The 17,883-nt window shown below is 41.6% G+C and overlaps 1 protein-coding gene across 6 annotated transcripts in view; it reads left to right on the top strand.

Annotated features, from left to right (window-relative positions):
- The window catches only part of Bckdhb (branched chain keto acid dehydrogenase E1 subunit beta), a 164,346-nt gene that overhangs the window by 144,017 nt on the left and 2,446 nt on the right, over positions 1–17,883 (top strand). The window contains exon 11 of one of the 6 annotated variants that reach the window (XM_060384676.1): positions 274–341. The exons of the other annotated variants lie outside the window; for them this stretch is intronic. Within the exon in view, the coding sequence (XP_060240659.1) occupies positions 274–317 (44 nt within the window). The 3' untranslated portion in view covers positions 318–341. The remainder of the gene's footprint in view (positions 1–273; positions 342–17,883) is intronic. 6 annotated transcript variants of the gene reach the window in all.

Below are 17,883 nucleotides of genomic sequence, written 5' to 3'. Positions count from 1 at the left end.
CTAGGACCTTTTTATGCTCGCAGAACCAGTACCATGTGAGGACTATTGCACTGTCAATTTCTGCTGTTAAGTTTGAGGTATAGCTTGGCCTCTGGCCCGCAGCTGAATGTGTTTCTGTGTGCCAGCTTTGAGAAAACGCTTTCCTGTTGTCTCAGTGAAGCACAATGAAGTTTTTCCTCAGTGGTGCTTATGTCTAATGGCCTCCCCAGATACAAATCATAGCCAAAACATGACATGCTCAGTTGCTGATTTTATGTTGGTCTCTCATCTCAGTTGCATCTCCTGAACTGCGCACCATGACCTCTGATGTTCTGTGAGGGAAAAAGCTACAGTCAACTCAGGTTTGCATTCTCACGTCATGTGTATTGCACTGTCTGGATTCATGTCCCTTGCTACCTAAGGCCAGTGGATATCTGCTTGGAGCTTGTTCACAAGTGGTGGGTAGAAGAGGCTCCAGGCTGGGCAGAAGAGCGAGGTGATGCGTGCACTATACCTGCCTTAGAGGTGTGTGCTGAGAAGACACAATGCTCCTCTCAGGATCTTCATGACAGAGTATATGTGTATGCTGTGTAAATGAAAGGCAATTGTCAGGGCATACGGTTTTACCAAGAGAGGACTTGAAAGTTGCAAAAGAGCTTGTGTCAAGAGGACTATAAAGTTCGAATTTCTCCAACCAGCATCTGTGGAGAAAGTCAGTGACTGGCTTGAGATATTACCTGCTGGGCTAAGCTTGGTTTTCATGTGTGTCCTGGATGTCCTTTAATTGAACAGAATGTTCTTGGGTGATTTGTTTAGTGATTTTTTTTTTAAACAGAAGTTTGCCAACAATTTATGTAGGCTGTTTTTCTTTGGAACTTTGATTCTGATCTGTCAGTTATAGATTATGAAATGGCTTCTAGTCGTTATGAAATTAGTCTATAAAAGTGGGGGAGAAATTGTTTTATTTGTGTCTCTGCACATATGTTTACATATATGCATATTTATGGGAAGTCAATGGCATTCCTTAGGTGCCATCAATCTATTTGGGGGGTAACAGGGCAAATCATCTATTTTGGGGAGGGGGACAGTGGCCTGCAGCTTCATCAAGCGGGCTAAGGCTGCCACCTGGGGTCCTGCCTGTCTCTGCCTCCCCACTGTTGGGATTACACTCAACCATTCCAGGCTTTTAAAACATGGGTCTAGGTACCAAGCTCAAACACCCCCCTTGCTCAAAAGTCAGCCACTTTGCTGACTGAACTATCCGCCCAGCCCTTAGAAATGCTTTTAAACACTGCCCTGCCCCACTAGTTACACGTGAGCTGTGTGACTTAGACTACTGCCTGCCTCTCCGAGCTTCAGTGCCCTTGATGATAGTGAAGGAAGCCCCCTCCCTCATGTCTCAGACACAGTAATGTCTGCACTTCCTGCAGCACCTTGTATACTCTCACTTGGTTCGCGAGGGGCCGACACTCGTTTATCTGAAGTGACAGTCTCGGGGTTGCTTTGGTTACACACACTCACATCCTTGGTTCGTTTTTTTCATAGCTTCTTGGATCACCGTGTTGGTCATGAACACAACACAAATTGACGTTTACTGCTTTAGAATTGTCACGTTCTCAAGCTTCGTGGAAAAGCGATAAAAGGCTTAGCCCCACGTTTTAACTGCAGATATGTTACCTCCCAGTATACATGACCCATGAGACACTAAAATCCCTTATAGAACACATCATAGTTCAGTGAGTGGGTTTATGCTCCAGTGCGTGGATGCCATCCAGATTGTTCTGTAGTGGAGAGAAGTTTACACCCTAGTAAGTTTTGCTTTTGGGAGTTTCTCCTAACCCTTCCCCTCCAGCCCTCGCCTGGCATCTGCCTTCTTATCCAGTATTACCTTTTCCTTAGAATCCTCAGGTCAGTCATAATCACCTTCTTATTTCTAGGACTGCTTTCTGCATGTCGATTTTCTGTCTTATCTCCTTCCAGCCATATGGAACTTTATGAGAAAGCAATCCTCTGTGTGCCCCGCCCCCTCCCATTCCTGCTGAGGTACACCAGCTGAAAAAGTGATGGCAGAAGTTCCGAGGTCTTTTATAACTGACCTTGCTATTATTATCAAGCATCTTTAAAATGCTGAAACCGACGTTTGACATGGATACAGAAGCATGAACTGGGCTGTAGCCCTGACTCAGTTTTCACCCTTTGTTGAATGTAGGTTTCTGTGTATGTAGCCTTATACAATCGGATTTAACCTCACCCCATGTGTAGATTTGAGTACCCTGTACTGCCACAAGACCTGGAACTATTTCAGCACAGGAAACTGCCTTATTCCCTACATGTGTATTTGCACCAGGCTCTCCGTGCACTTCGTAAGTGCACATCTTTTCTCCCTGTCAATGCCCGTTATTGAGACAACTCCTCACTGAGATTACTGTCTGTGGACTCACCCAGGCTGTGTCAGTAGATTTTCTTGTTGCTGATTAGCTTTTAATGGCATGACTGCACCATAGTCCTTCCATCATTGCATCCCTTTGAGGACATTTGAGTTCCTTTCAGGTTTTGCTGTAATGAAAAGGCTGTCATGAACATATGTGTGCATATTTTTTGGTGAGGACATAACTTCGTTTCTCTGGGATAACTGCCCAAGAGTTTGACTGCAGCTTCACGAGAAGTGCGTGTTTAGTTGCAGAAGAAACTGCCAAAGTGTTTGCTAGAGTGACGTTTCCATGTCATATTCTTGTCACTCACACTCCCCCTCTCTTTCTGTCTCTCTTCTCTCTCTTTTTGTCTCTCTTTCCCTCTGTCCCTCTCTGTCTCATACACACACATATGCACATTCACACATACTAATATCTTGCTATGTGGAGCATCTTCTCCTGTGACTGTAGGCCGTCTGTATTTCCTCTTTGGAGAAATGTCTGTTCCCATCATTTTCCCCCTCCACTCTCCAATTGTTTTTCTATATTTTGTTTTGTTTTTCTCTCAGTTAAGTTCTCAGAGTTTGATAATGTAAGAAGTTTGTTGAATTTGTGGTTTATAAATGTTTGCTTCTGGTGCATCCTGTGTGTGCCTTTTACTAAAAATGCAACACGGCAACCCTTTCCTGGAGACTCTCCCCGATGCACAGAACGGAGAATGCTGCTTCAGCCCCCAGACATTATGGCTTTCCTTCCTTTCACTTTGGAAGATTTTGTTAAACTTTATGGGTTTTTCTCATAAAAAGAGACAGTTCTTTCTCCATCATCTCTGTCCTTTCTATATAGTTTTTCCATGGATGTACCTTCCCCTTCCCATTTGGTTATGGTGCTAAGATTATTTTCCCAGTAGGGCTAGCTTTTGTTTACGTTGTGACCTGGGTACTCTGTAGCCATTCATATTTCCTTCCCTTCTCCTCCCTCCCCACCCGCCCTCACCATTTTAATGTTAAAAAGTTGAAAGTTTTTTGAATGGAACATTTTGTCACAGATTCAGGACTAGTGTTCTTTCCTTACTCATATGGATGGGCCAAAGACTCTTAAGCTCCTGTTGTTCTTCCAGCCAAAGAGATGTGAAGATAAGTGAGAAATCGGATTTTTCAGGCAAGCCTTTATTTATTGCCGCTGTGCCTTTTGCTGATGGGAGCCAGCACTAATATGTATGTGGTAATGTTGGGGCATTTCCTCTTCCCATCTTTGCAGTGTGAATTCCTTTGCCATCCTGTTGGTCTTAGAGAACCCACAGTTAGATGTTGGAGTGGTTAAGGGGGGGGGGGTCATACTATCACTTAACTAATTGACAATAGATTGAGGACAAGGACTCAGGCTTTATGCTCCCTAGTACAGTGTTAGCTGTACAGTCAAAGAGGGTTAAGATGTTTGTCATTCTGGGCAAAGAAGCATATTTTCACAGCGCAAATGAAAAGCTAGTTGCAAGTTACTTAACTGGTCTAAGAAATTGACGCATTCCTACAGATCAAATAATATAATTTTCAAGCAACCAGAATTTTTACAAATTAGAATTTTTAAATGCTAAGGCAAACAAGCATTTCCTTATGGACTTTGTGTAATCAGGCACATAGAAAACGTTCTGTTCCTATCTTGCCTTCATTTTTGGATTACTTCATAATCCCTTGAGTTTTTGGGGGTAGCAAAATTCTAATGGGCTCAGTTCACAATTTGCTGCATGTGGCCAGCCTTGGCAGCTGAAAGCACCGAGGGTATTGGTGAGAGAGAATGGATTTCCTCCCATACCACTCAGTAAAGCACATGAATATCGTAAGTGTATGCTTGGTAGAACCCTACTTGTGCCAGAAGAGCAGCAGGCAGCATTAAACATACAATCTCTGTGAGCGTTGCTAGGTTACTTGGTTTTGAGTCTTTTTCGTTACAATAGATAATCATTAAAAACTCAGCACTGAGGGAGAAAAAGTAGAGAAAGAAAAGCAGTAGTATGAGTAAATGGGAGAATAACATTATTAGGACACTGGATACGACAATAAATATATTAGATTACTGGCAGAGAAAAGATATTTGAATGCTAGCCAAGAAAGCATTCCACTTAGCCACAAACCATAGGGTAGCATTTTTAATTGTAAAATTCCCAATTTTGTTTTCTCAGCTTTCTCAGGTGGACATTTTTGTTTCCCTTACTGTATTTCTTAACCAAAAATGGAGCAATTGCTGTCAAATTACAAATGCAAATGATCTGCTCATTTCCACCATGTCCTATCACTTACCCTTGTCATCGCTGTTGCAATTTGAGTTATTGGCAGCGCCATGATTCTTCTCTGATGATACCTTTAGATTTCCTATGAAGGCGCCCTGAGAATGATGTCCAGCTCCAGAGCTACATGCATGGATTCTATAAGTTGTAGATGTGTAAAATATCAAAACCACTTGTAGCTGTCTTCCTGTGTGGCTGCTCTGGTGACCATCTGGTTGTCCACTTCTTCCTCCTGCCCCCCCTCCTTTGGAATCTCCTTCCTTTTCAGTGTTCCCTGTACGTACAGGGAGGGTCTTATATTTGCTTCATGAAAATTGAGAAAAATTATGAATTCTAAAAAAAAAAAATCAATATCATGCTCCCTGATGACTTCTTGGAGGAGGGCATTTTAGCTGAATTTGGAAGGTGGACTATGCGACCATAGCGGGATAGAGGAAAGCAAGAGACAATTTTAGATGAAAAGGCTTTCTGGAAGCAATGATTTTGTCCCCTTCCTTTCCTTTCTTTCCTTAGTTTTTTTTTTTTTTTGTTTTTTGTTTTTTGTTTTTTAAGGCGTATATACATCTGTTCTGGGCTTGGGGAGTTAGAAAGCTCATTCAGGAGACATCATCACTATTGATTAACAGTGTAGTGTCTATTGCATGAAGGAGAGGGTGTTCATGCATTACTAAGGAGTGAAAAATCTCCCAGCCTACTTCCTAAACTGGTTTTGTGTGTGTGTGTGTGTGTGTCTGTGTGTCTGACTGTGTCTATCTTGTCTCTGTGTCTGTGTCTACGGTAACTAAGTCCTTAAATGTCTCAAGGTGAAGCAGCTGAGTACTGCTAAAACACAGGCTTGTCAGGCAATGGATGATACTGTGCACTGTTGGTTTTGCACGCTTAAACTGAGCCAGCACTTAGACAATTAGGAGGAGAAAACAAGGAAAGCAAGATACTTAACTTGCAATGAGAGTCTGGAAACAGCTACAGGCAGTTAATAGAACTATTGAAATGTATGTGCCTCTTTCGAGAAGCTCCGAGGTGGGGAAGCATGTGGCGTTTCCTCTGGCCAGCTTTACTCCTGATAAGCCTTTGCTCTCTTATGGCCCCTTTTCTTCTGCCTGGGCCTGTGCCACTCCAGCTCTAACAGCCCATGTTACTTAAGTCACAAATTTTGCTTTTTTTTTTTTTTTTTTTTAGAAACTGGAGCACAATGGCTGATTTCACTGTTTTTTTGCATCCAGTAGCAAAGCTAAATCCTATGGCAGAGATTCAGTCAGCAAACATGCTGTTTACTTTGCACAAAACAGGTAGCTTTCGTTCCTGACACTAGGTCATATTGTTAGCACTGCGGAAGGGCAAGATGTTTTCAGAGCGCTGGTTCTTGCCTATATTGGGGAAGGGTAGTTTCCATGCTGATCTCACTGTCTCTGGAGGGAATGCGATCATTGCCTTAAACAACCGCAGCCCACTGAGCTTGGAGTACCCCTCTGCAAAGGATTTCCTCCCACGGAAATTATTTGCATTACTGAAATAGAAAGTTTAATTTCTGCAGTGCAGGTTTGTTGGAGCTTTGGGTTGTCCTCTTAAAAAACAATTAATTTGTGTTCATGGATTCCTGTGATTTTTTTTTTCTTCAAAAAATGAAGCTAATTCTGTTCCATGTTACCTATCCCACAAATATACTCTCAAGCGCAGAGAGAGTACGCTATGCTCTTATTCCTACGAACTGCCAAACTTGAGCAAACCCGTCCAACAAGATGCGCTTCAGTGTTCGAGGTGTGCGGACCTTCAGTGTGCGTTCTTTAGGAGCAGGGAACCCTCCCATCTGTGCGAAGCCACCAGGGAAACGAAGAACAGACCCTCGTGCACAGCACGCCTGTAAGAGTGCTGTATGTGCACCGTTGGTGGGGCTGCACCGGCGGTTGCTTGGCGAGCAGACTGATGTGTGAACACTCCATCCACAGGACCAGGACCGCACATTTGCTCTGCAGCTGTGTTTAACGGTTATCAGTTTGGCACACGGCGTGATTGTTTTGGAGGGAGAACACACACCCCAGACCCCTTTTGGCAGTGTCGAAGTAACTAAAGTACCTGCTGCTGAGATGAATCATACGAACTTAATTAGATTTGCTACGTAATTAGCCTTGGAGGAAACCTAGGGAAAATCCTTGTGGGTTGGTGATTTGTTATGTCACATGGAAGCATGCTCATTTTGGGGGGACTGGGAATTGAAAATGGTGAGATTCAGATGCACTGGAAATTCTGATACATATATGCATACATTCATATATATGCATTTATGTGCACGTACATATATATGTAAATTTATATGCATAGTCTGTATGTAGACACATGCACATACATATATTGAGAGTGTATGTGTGAGAGTGTGTGTGTGTATGTGTGAGAGAAAAAGAGAGACAGAGACAGAGAGGATGAGAGAGAGCACTTTTAAAAATGAAACTTTCTTTTCCAGGGGTGACGCGAATGCCTGCCCCAGACAGCTAGGATTTGTTTGCTTCCGAGCGGTTCTGTCTGCACATGGCAGTGTCCACTGGGTGGAACTTACGTATGGGTTCAGCTCATTTGCCACTGCTAATGGGAGCTCACAGCTCCTTCCTAAGCACCCAGTGTCAGCTGTGGGGGCTGTGCCAATAAGCAGGGGCTGAGGTGGCATATCCACTCCGAGACAGGGACCCAGTGCTGGACCTATGTTTACGCTGATTTTGAGACTGTTGCCATTTCAGCGGCTTGCTCTGTTGCCTGTTGTTTTGATTATAAAAAAAAAAGGATGATATAATTTAATTCTCAAAATCCATTTATTTAAATACTTTAGAGATTGGATTTTTCTAGCGGTTGAGTCCTAAAAAAATGAGTTAATTGTGGAGAACAGCTATAAATATTTACTGCGAGGAGATTAACTTTTATCTCCCAATTTAAGGTAAAGCCAGAATAAGGCTAGCAGACTATGCATATTTAAATTATTTTACCAGCCTCTCAAAAGGTTGTAATATTTTAATCAAAAAACTTAGTTACATAAATTCATCTATACTACCTCACAGATAAGGAAATAAGTGAAAGGGGGCAGGTTTTATTTTCTTATGAAGTGCTTTCATCATCTGAAACTCAGTGTAGAAACTGTCAAGGTTATGTGGACTGCTGTAAGCCGACGTCAAATTGAAACCTCACTTTCACATATTTCACACTAAAGCGAGCTGCTCGGAGTGAACTAGAAACGAATCCCTCCCTCACACACCATATGCACATCTCCTCAGAAAGCATCTTAAAACAACAACAACAAAATCCCTGAACCTACAAACCCAATTACTGTAATTCTGGTTAAAGAGTGCTGTCCAGGTCCCATTGTCTGAGCCCTCTTCCTCACAAAAGGCTTCAACTGTTTTGCTTCCCATAAGAGTGAAAACAAAAACAAGGACAAAAACAAACGAACTCAGTTTGACTTGGTGGAAACAAACAGATCCTGTTCACCGCAGGAGCAGTAACTACCCTGGAGAATTACCCTGGAAGGAGCAAGGGCCCATGAATACTTGAGACTAGCCTTTCGTATTGCACCTGTGATGGGCGCTTGCCACTGGTTCCGATTGCCAGCGATGTGTGCGTACCTGTGTGAGGCTGGCTCTTCAACCTCCCTCCCCCCCCCCCTTGTCACTACCACACAGAGATGTTAAAAGGTTTAAAGCAGGCTGTATAGGTAGTTAATACTAATTTGTTATCACATGGGAGCATCCATTTAGTTTCTGTTTCATCTGGGTTAGTACTTATCAGCCTTGAGTCTCTGTGTACTTCCCGGAACTCACAGGCAAATGGACAGCTTCATCCCCCACCTCCACCCCCTCAGTATTTCTCCGTGTTGGTTTTCTGGCTCCTTGCAAGGTTCTCTGAAGCCATGTATGTTTTGGTACATCATTAGCCATGACATATGAGCTGAATGTGAACCCCTGCGGCCCCTGGACTAGGGGGTGGGTCAGTACTGTCTGCTTTAGCACAGATCCTTCCTTGGAGGACCTGATTTTGTTTATAGAACTCAGGCCCGAGTAAGTAAGTGTATTTATAAGAATAAAATGTCAAAAGAGGAAAATGTTATGATTCGTCTAAATAAAACACGTGAAAACTACCTTTCCCCTCACTACCTTCACTCACCTCAAGCCCCTTGCTAACACTGCCTTTCAACGGATGTTTTCACACTTAGCTATAAAAGGATTAAGGGCCAGATGTCAGTCTCCAGGCCCCCTCTGTTAAATCTGTGGGGTTTGTCCTCTTCGCTGGAAGTTTTTCTACACCAAGCACGCAGCACAACTGTGGTAAGGCTGTGTGCAAAGCCGAAATCTTATAGGTACCCATTTCCTCAGTTGCGGGAGTGCAGAGTGGGCCGTGGAGTTGAGCTGTTTCCTGACCCCTGAAATGCCAACAGGAAAGCATGTTTGCAAATTTGTACACATTCAACCTGGAAATTGCTTCTGTAAGAAATAACCAGTTTTAAAGGTAGAAACATCATCAGCAGGAAAAGCGTAATTTGGAGTCTGTGTTTTATTTGAGGTAGATACTAGCACTTCTTGTAACTACCCGATTTGTTTTTGTGAACGGGCTAAACTTAGCTTGATACTGAGGTCATGTGCATTTGAAGAATGAGGGGTTTTGTCCCTTATCCTTGCCACACACTTAATTTGTTGGTTGTTCAATGACTAAACTTTACAAGTACAAAGATCACTTTATGAGTTACAGCAGACAACACCATTACATTTCTGACCAAATACCTCCCAAGTGATTGGTGACAACACATAACATTTATTTTTGCTATGTTTTATTGTTGAAGTTGAAGTCATCTATCTAGTGGCCAGAGTCAACCTGCTGAAAATGAACTCGGCCCAATATATTCAGCAAAACCAATCGGAAAGATTATGTCACGATGGTGCCCAGAATTAACTTTTTAGAAAAGTGTTTCATTTCATAAAACACTGACATTATCCGTTGGCATCATGCTTATATAGGAAAGCAGTCAGTCTCCCCCTTGCCTGTTTGTATACTCACACACGCGTGTTTGTGTGTGTGTGTGTGTGTGTGTGTGTGTAGCAAGCTGACATTCTTTTAAGCATAAACAACAGAGAAATTCAACATGTTTAAAGAGAAGGAAAGAGAGTTTTTAAAAACTTTGATGTTTTATCAAGACAAATTATTGAAATAACAAATATTTTATCTACCTTTAAAAAAATCCAGTTTTGTTTTTGTTTTATTGTTTCTGTTTTTTTGGATTTTTTGTTTGTTTGTTTTTCTTTTAGAAAGCCAAGGACAGTTGGAAAGGAATCAATCCGTTCTTTTTTTGGTTTCACTTCACGGTTAGGGCTGGAACTCCAGAACAGGTTGCAAAGGTAGGAGAGTGAGGACACCTTACTAACTCAAAGCCTCATCAGTGCAACTCACTGTCAGGGGACAGAGGTCGCCTTAGCTGGGACCGTGCCTGGCCCTGATGCCTGGCTTTTGAACATCTGGTAGCGGCAGACTGCGACACCATGAGTTTTATGGGAAAACATGCAGAAACACGGCTTTATGAGATCTCCTGAAGTCACTTTTCAGGAGGATTTTAATTTCGAGGTGCCAAGCACACCGGAAATCCTACCTTACAGAGAACAGAGCTGTTTGCTCCCGAGGGGACCCCGAGCTGCGGCTCGCTCCTGTTTATCATTATGTGTCTGCATCCTAGGGAAATTCCGTCTTCCCGTGCCGCTGCTGCCTCATTCCACACTCTTTTCCATAGGACGAATTTGAACTATAAAATCTGAGAAGCTTTGGCGTCTGTGGAAATTTGAGAGCGCTGCCTCCTCCCTCCTTTCCTGCATATAACATATTTTAACAAAAGCATCCCATCCCAGTGCGTTCTACACGTCAAATCGCACACAGTTTATCTCAAAAGAGTCCCAACCTCAGGCTGCAAAATTTATCCATCTCAAGCCCTAAAGCACCCTCCGAGTCTGCTCGTCTTCAGTAAATGCCTTGCAGGAAAATTTAATAAGGAAATTAATTTTAAGGCTTTTTTTTTTATTTGGCAGTTTATTGAGGATGGTGAGTATCTTCAGTCACAGTTCAGGACTTGAGGGAGAATTCTGAAGCAGGACAAAAAATTTTGCAGCTTTTCCCCAGGAAACCAAGGTGGTATAGATGAGGTGCTAGGTTTTATGTTTGTGATGCCTAATTTAGGATTCGTGAAAATTAAAATGAACTAATATTTTAAAATTTATGGGTCTGTAGATCATCATAGTATAACATCATGTTTTCTTTAAATAAAATGCTTTTAGATATATTATGAAAGAATGAGTTATCATAGCTTTCTTTTCATTCAGCTCTTATAAAATAGCAGAATTTAGAGAACTAGCTTTGAAAAGCAGGAATCTAATCTCTGTAACTTATAACAATTTTTAGATTAGTATACAAGGCATTGATTACATATTACTTTTTGATTTTAAAATCTGTACTACTTCAGTTTAAGATTTTCATATTAAGATGTTAATATTGTGGCATGTTGTGACTCTAAACCATGAAGCCTTTCTTTGCCTATTTAATATCCTCTCCAACTAGGTGTTAGGTAGCTTGGCTGTATCCAGGGAAACTCAGGGGTGTCTGGATCGGTGCTATTTTCCAACTTCGGAAAGTAACTTCCATTTTAAAAATAGAATAGGAATTTAAGTAAAAAATATATATGTCAGAATTTAAAATTTGAAAGCCCCACTAGTTTGGGATTCATCACTAACTCAGTTCATTCTTTAAGTTGTTGAAAGAAATGTTGAAAATTTTTCCTATTAACTTGCCAGTGGATTTGCATTAAAGATGAAGAAATGGAGTTTTAATGGGAGACATTGAAGATATGTCAGTGAAGTTAAATAATAGAGACCTCGGGTTTGAATTTAGTTAGAACTCTGATTTTATACTTAGAAACCTTGCCGGACCAGTTTGGCTTAACAGTAATATTTTTCAGCATTTTATAAATCTGGGTAAAATTATATCATTCATATACTGTCTTGTTCAGTTATATTGGTAATAGCCGTCTGCATCCCATGTGCATAGTGTTAGGACAATGAAATAGATGTCCAGTTTTTGAGAGTATCCTGTCGACTTGAGGGGTTTGGGTGGGAACCTGAGTACCCCACATGGAAAACTGGTGCATAATTATGCGTGGAGTTCAAGCTCTGCTTTAAGAGCATATGCATAGCTTAATAAGTGAGCATAGCTTCATACATGGGTGACGCTGTGTTTGTTTAGTTCCGTAATTTGGAGTTGCTGGCTCATGGCCCCGTGCAGGTCTCCATGACTCATGTGCTGAGGAAGTGTGATTCAAGACATCAGAGTCACTCTTTCTCTTTGCTAAAGCTCATGTTTTGACTGTGGGCAAGTTTTCATGGCAGATTTAAAACAAATCCTCTGTGATGATATTTGGAAGTGTGGCATTGTCTAACCTTACATGAGTGGGAATAATTAGGTTCGTGGACTTTCAGGCTCTCCGCTACATGTAATTTCGGAAAACTAGTTTTTCTTGTGTTTTTGGTATTTAACTCTTGTCTCGCAGTTATGACCTCTGAACAAGTAGCTCTCTTTAGAAGAAAATCTGTTGCTTTACTTACTAGTAAATTAACACGGACTAAATTTTATTAAGATGTCAGCGTAAATGCCGATATACTCACAAATCACTTCAAGCTGTTTCAGAATATACTGCCCTAGAAACGGATGACAGTTCTTTGTTCTGTCTGCCTTATTCGGCGTTCCTCATTGCTGCAACTTAATCTGCTCCTACCCTCATGTAAGATACGGTTCACAGTTCAGTTGTTACAGTGGCCTGGGTACCGTTGAGGGGCCCTCAATGCTGGACTGTTTTGTTAGCAAAGCCAGTGAAAATGAACTCTGTCCTTTACCTTGGAATTAGGTTGGGGAGCGATGTCTCCCCTTGTTAGAACACAAAAACCTGGCTTATTAGATCCTATAAGTGACACTTGTCTATTTGATGTACAAGGTGTTTTTCTTTGTTGTTTCTGCTTTCCTCAAATACCATCGCGTGTACAGAAAAGTTAGTAAATAATTAACGGCTTAGCAGTTTCTTCAGTCAGTACCAGCATCCCAGATAGAAGAAAGTGGATTGCATAAAAAAAAAAAAAGAGGGTTTTCTGCTCCTGCTTTGAACTTGACCTCACAGCTTTTTAGTTCATGCTTGTGTGGAACTTGTACAGTGGGGCTGCATCCAACTTTCTGTCACTAGAGCAACTGAGTACACATCATTCCAGAATTTCTCTTAGGAAGAAATATGAGCCTCGATGGCCTTGAAGTTAAAAGAAAAAAAAAAAGGTTGTTTTAAAGACATACTGAATGGCAGCATAAGTTCTTCTTGACTAGTTTTCCAAGCACACAGCCTTCAGAGCATCTTCCCACTGATCGGACTCCACTCACAACATTCTGGGTGTTGACGCATCACTTTCTCATGGGCTCACCATATGGAAACGAAGATATGTTGGAGACTTAAAGCGTTTCTTGAAGTCTTGCTTTACCTGTCCCACTATAGCTTTCATTTGTCACTAGCTCTGGGGCCTAGCAGTTGGTGCCCAGGCTCTGTGCTCTCCACCAGGAGGCAACACCAGACTCTGATTGGCCTTGTGGGCTGAGTGCAGCCTGCATAGCCACCTGCACCCTCCTTCATGGAGCACTTAATGCATTTGGGATGATTTCTTATGCGTTTTAAGGCCTTGTAAGGAGCTGCCAGGCTGTGTGCTATTATGGATGCCGTAACTCAGCTTTGAGAGTTGGCACAGTTGAATCTTTCTCAATGAGTGGCCTGCTGTTTCAAATACCTGCTTCACTGTAGATAAGGGACTCCTTTAACTTGGAAAATCTTTAGAGGAGAACAAAAACTCAGTGGTTTTTGAAATTCTGATGTGTCAGGCATGAAAACAAGTAACCTTATATGTTGCTACACATCGAGAAAGCTAAATAGACAAAGTTACATAATGGTAGAAAACCATGAGAATGCAAAATAATAATAATTTCAATTTTGCTGTTGCCTGTGGAGATTTGGGGAAATTAAATCATACTAGAATAAAGTTTGTCCTCGGATACAATTCCAGATTCCATGCTGTGCCAATTTTATTATTAAACCTTACCGTAAAAACAACACAGGGATTTGCCGAGGGCTGCTGGCTTGCCTGACTAGTCTTTTCAGTGATGTACCACTGTAACACCAAGGCAGGAAGATTAGTGGCTGATGAACTTAATTTTTTTAATAAGGTAAAATGACGTTAATGCATTATGAGGTCTTGAGGGAGTCCCTGAAAGCACTAACATGCATTTATGCAAATATATACATGTTATACTATATATTTTTGCCTTGGTCTGTTTTCTGTCTCTATAACAAATTACCAGAGACTGGTTAATTTATAGAGAAGAGCTAAAGGAGGCTCTTGTTTCTAAAGGCTGGAAAGTCCAATTGCATTGTATTGGCATCTGCTGAGGGCCATATTATGATAGAACACCTTGAAGGACCTAGCAAGAGTGCCACATGCCTTTTTCTAAATCCACTGCTGCTCTATGGGGGCTGTGATGGGGTTATTTTCATGATGACATCCTCTATCCCTAGGCTACTTCCCAAGCCTCCATGTCCAAATATCAACATAGGAACTAGGAAAGATTCCAGTATGTGACCATTAGGGAACACACTGAAGTAATTTATCTCAGTAAAATCTCAGTAATACTTCTTTTATCTTAAGCTATAATGGCCCAGTTCTATGAATTTCTTATTTTTTTTCCTTTTACCTGCTTAAAATTTTGAAGAGTCTCTGTCTCTTCTGCATGATCTTTGTTTTCTAAAAAACATAACAGGGAATTAAAAGTGAAATTTATATCATAAAAAAAGTTGGCAAGTGAAGATGGATTTTGCCCTCATCCATGATTTTGGTGACATGGAATTATTATCCACTGCTGACTTACCTCCCTTTCTGGCTGTGGCATGCAAAGCAAGCCAGATGGCGAATATATAAACAACTTGCACTATACTTGCTCAGATCTCTTAGGATAGCTCAGAGGCTCCTAGTCCCGGGACATCTGTTTCTTGCCTTGAGCATTACCTTCATGCACACTTGTGCTTTTATTTCTTTCTCACATTACGTGACCCCACCCTTCTTATGACGGGAAAGAGGCTTCCAAAGCTGTACTTAACACCCTGCACTGTTCAGTGCTTTTTTTTATAAAACGGAGATAACTCAGCCTGCCTTCCATTTCATCTTTTAGAAAAACATTCCTAATTAATTTTTTTCTCTTATTGCTATTCTCAAAATGAATATAATTCTCAGAATCCATTGTCAGAGGAGAAAACTGACTCTGAAAAGTTGTTCTCAGAACTCTAGGTGTACTTTGTTGCATGAGAACGCCCCTTCCTTCCCTCCTTTCCCTCCTGCCCACCTCTCTCTCTCTCTCACACATTCACACACACCATAAACTTTTAATAAAAATTTAAAAGTAGCAAATCTGAGTTTAAGGAAGAGACTAAGACCACAAGCCTTACAGAGATGCTTGGATTTTCCTTGCCTGTGCACATTAATATTTGACTTCGGACAATTTGCTCTGTTTCAGTCTCCTTGCTCATGAAATGATATAAAAACAAGATAAAACACATAAGTCATTGAGCACAGAGCCTGGGGCAATGTGAACACCGTCACTGTTATTATTAACATATTTTAGGGGGAAAATTCACAGTTGCAAAAGCCCATTCAGAAGCAAATTCACATGTCATTTCAGAGTTTTGCATGGCTTTTCTGGAGGGACTGTGACTTACCATGAGCAAACAGTGTGCAGCAGTCACTATATGGATGTCAGGGTTCATTGGGCTCCAAATGGTTGGAAGAAAGCCTCTCTTGGCTTCTGTGTCGATTCTGTTTTGACCCTGATTACATGGTGGTCTGTTGGATCACTTTGGAGCTGGATGCAACCAGTCTATGTACCCAGCTCTCTCCGGGGAGAAAGACAAAACACTGACTTGCGCTAGACACTACAGAGACTCCTCTTTACAGCCCTGTGGACTGGGCCATTATTTAGTTCCTCGTTCTCTGGACTTGCTTTTTCTTGCTTATTCAGTGTCAGCAAATATAATTTTTAAATATGTATGTGCTTAAGCTGGGTGTGTGTTTCATGCGTGTAACCTCAGCACTTGGGGGCCAAATAGTAGTATTGCCAAGAGTTCTGGGTTAGCCTGGTCTATATAGTGAGTGCAAGGCCAGTCTCACTAGGCTGCCAAGTGAGACCCTGTCTCAAACAAAATAAAGTAAGATAAAACAAAAACATATGATTAGACTTAGACAGACAACGGAACAAATAAATATCATTAGTTTCGCTTGTCCTGAAAGTTCAGCACACTTGGAGCAGTCTATCATGCGGTCGGAATGGAGAGAGATGTTTGAAGGATTAATTGCATATGATAGTCTGTACATCCGATAATGAGATTCTGTCATTTCTATTCCAAAGTGTGTATGTGTGTGTGTGTATGTGTGCATGTGTCCGTCTGTCTGTCTGTTGGCATGTATGTATAGCTTCCTTTTGAGGAACCTGGTGCTGAGCCAGGGCGTGCTATAGAGCTCAAAAGAGTGGAGTGGTAAAGGTAATTTGCATATATACCAGTTCTTTGGGCACAGCTGCTTGGTTGGTCCAGACATTTTATTTCCAATTGCTTTGTAATATCTTCCACTTGATGTTGGTGGAAGAAATAACTAACGGTTCTTGGTTAATGCCTTTCATTTAACAAAAAGTTAGAATTTCAAACTGGCTCATTTCTCTGGGGCACATGCTGATTACCCCGAAAGTCCCCTCCACAGTCTTCTGCTCAGTGGCCTTGAACTCTCACCCGTGATTTGTAGAATGCGCGTTATGCATATCATCATTTAATTCTGTCCTGTTTAATTTACAGTCTTGGCTTCTGCGGTGAGGAAAAGCTACACATAAAACCACAGATTCCTGTAACCTAAAATGGGGGCTTTTATTCAGACAAAACTTGATTCTTTAATCTTTTGTTTTTCATTGTCACTTGATGACAGCATCTGCATTGTCCCATAAAGCCTGAAATAAATCTTATGAAGTATAAAGTGAAATCTTTTCCCGCCTTACTGTTTCCAGCCTCAGAGGGTAAAAACAGTTTATAGTTCAAGTGTGACTGGATGGTAGATGATTTTTTTTTTTTTTTCTGTGCTGGTGCAAATATATAGATGACTTTTGAGAAAAAGCAAAGCTCACGTTCTTGAGTCAGGAGCAGTACTGTTTGACGATGATCAGCTTTTCTGCTGTCGATGTGATAAAGGGAGTGATGTTAATGGCCCTGACTTTGAGGTAGGTTGGCTTTCCAAGTCACTGGTTACAGCAGGGGTAAAATCACAAGCACTTAGGGAAATGGTTTGTCTCCCATTTTCTGTACAGTGCTGCTAATTTGCTTACAAAGAATGCAGGATTCAAGAAAGATGAGAAAACAGCCAGAGTCCTCTAACATAAAACTGAGTTCTTCCCAAATTGACAGTTTAAACCTTTTTAAAATTCCTTGTTTCATTGAAGAAAGTGGGGGACCATCCACTCTGTCTGTCATCCTGGTTTGGTTGTTAGTGGTGGACCTCTTAGTTCGCACTGTCAGCTTAGGTGGTGAAATCCTGTGCTGTTCATGGAGATGCCTGTCGCTGGGAAATGTAACACCGGTTTGGCATTTGATGCTGCACGTCACTGTGCTTAGTGGGACCAAGGAAAGGTCTACACATGGTCACTTGGCCTTCTCTGACATTTACGGATCTTTTCTGTCCCTATTACACTTGTACTGAAGAAAATAGTTTGCACGAAGGATACAGATTGAATACAGTATCTTCAGATAAAAATATTTGTTCATACGATAATTTGGAAACACGATGACATGTAAGAATAGTATAATAGTTTTGAACTAGATGCCTGCCCGTATGGAGCTTGTGGTCTACCTGGGGAGACAAAAAATCTGGCTACTGCCATGGGCCATGCCTAGGTTACAACCATGCAATCTCGGGGCAGGGGTCCCTCTGTCACCTGCATGTGCAGTAGAGAAATTACCATGAAAGGAGGCTGCCCCAATGAAGTGTCCTCAGACCTGAGAGGTCATCACCCAGTGGTCAGGCGGTGGACTTGGGATATGAGTAGCCACAGGCCAGCAGCATCTTCATAAGCCTGGCTAAGAGAGTG

Source organism: Meriones unguiculatus, chromosome 6 (genome assembly GCF_030254825.1).
Source record: "Meriones unguiculatus strain TT.TT164.6M chromosome 6, Bangor_MerUng_6.1, whole genome shotgun sequence".
Taxonomy (NCBI): Eukaryota; Metazoa; Chordata; class Mammalia; order Rodentia; family Muridae; genus Meriones; species Meriones unguiculatus.
The sequence above is the reverse complement of the archived record's forward strand: the minus strand, read 5'-3'. Positions and strand labels throughout refer to the sequence as shown.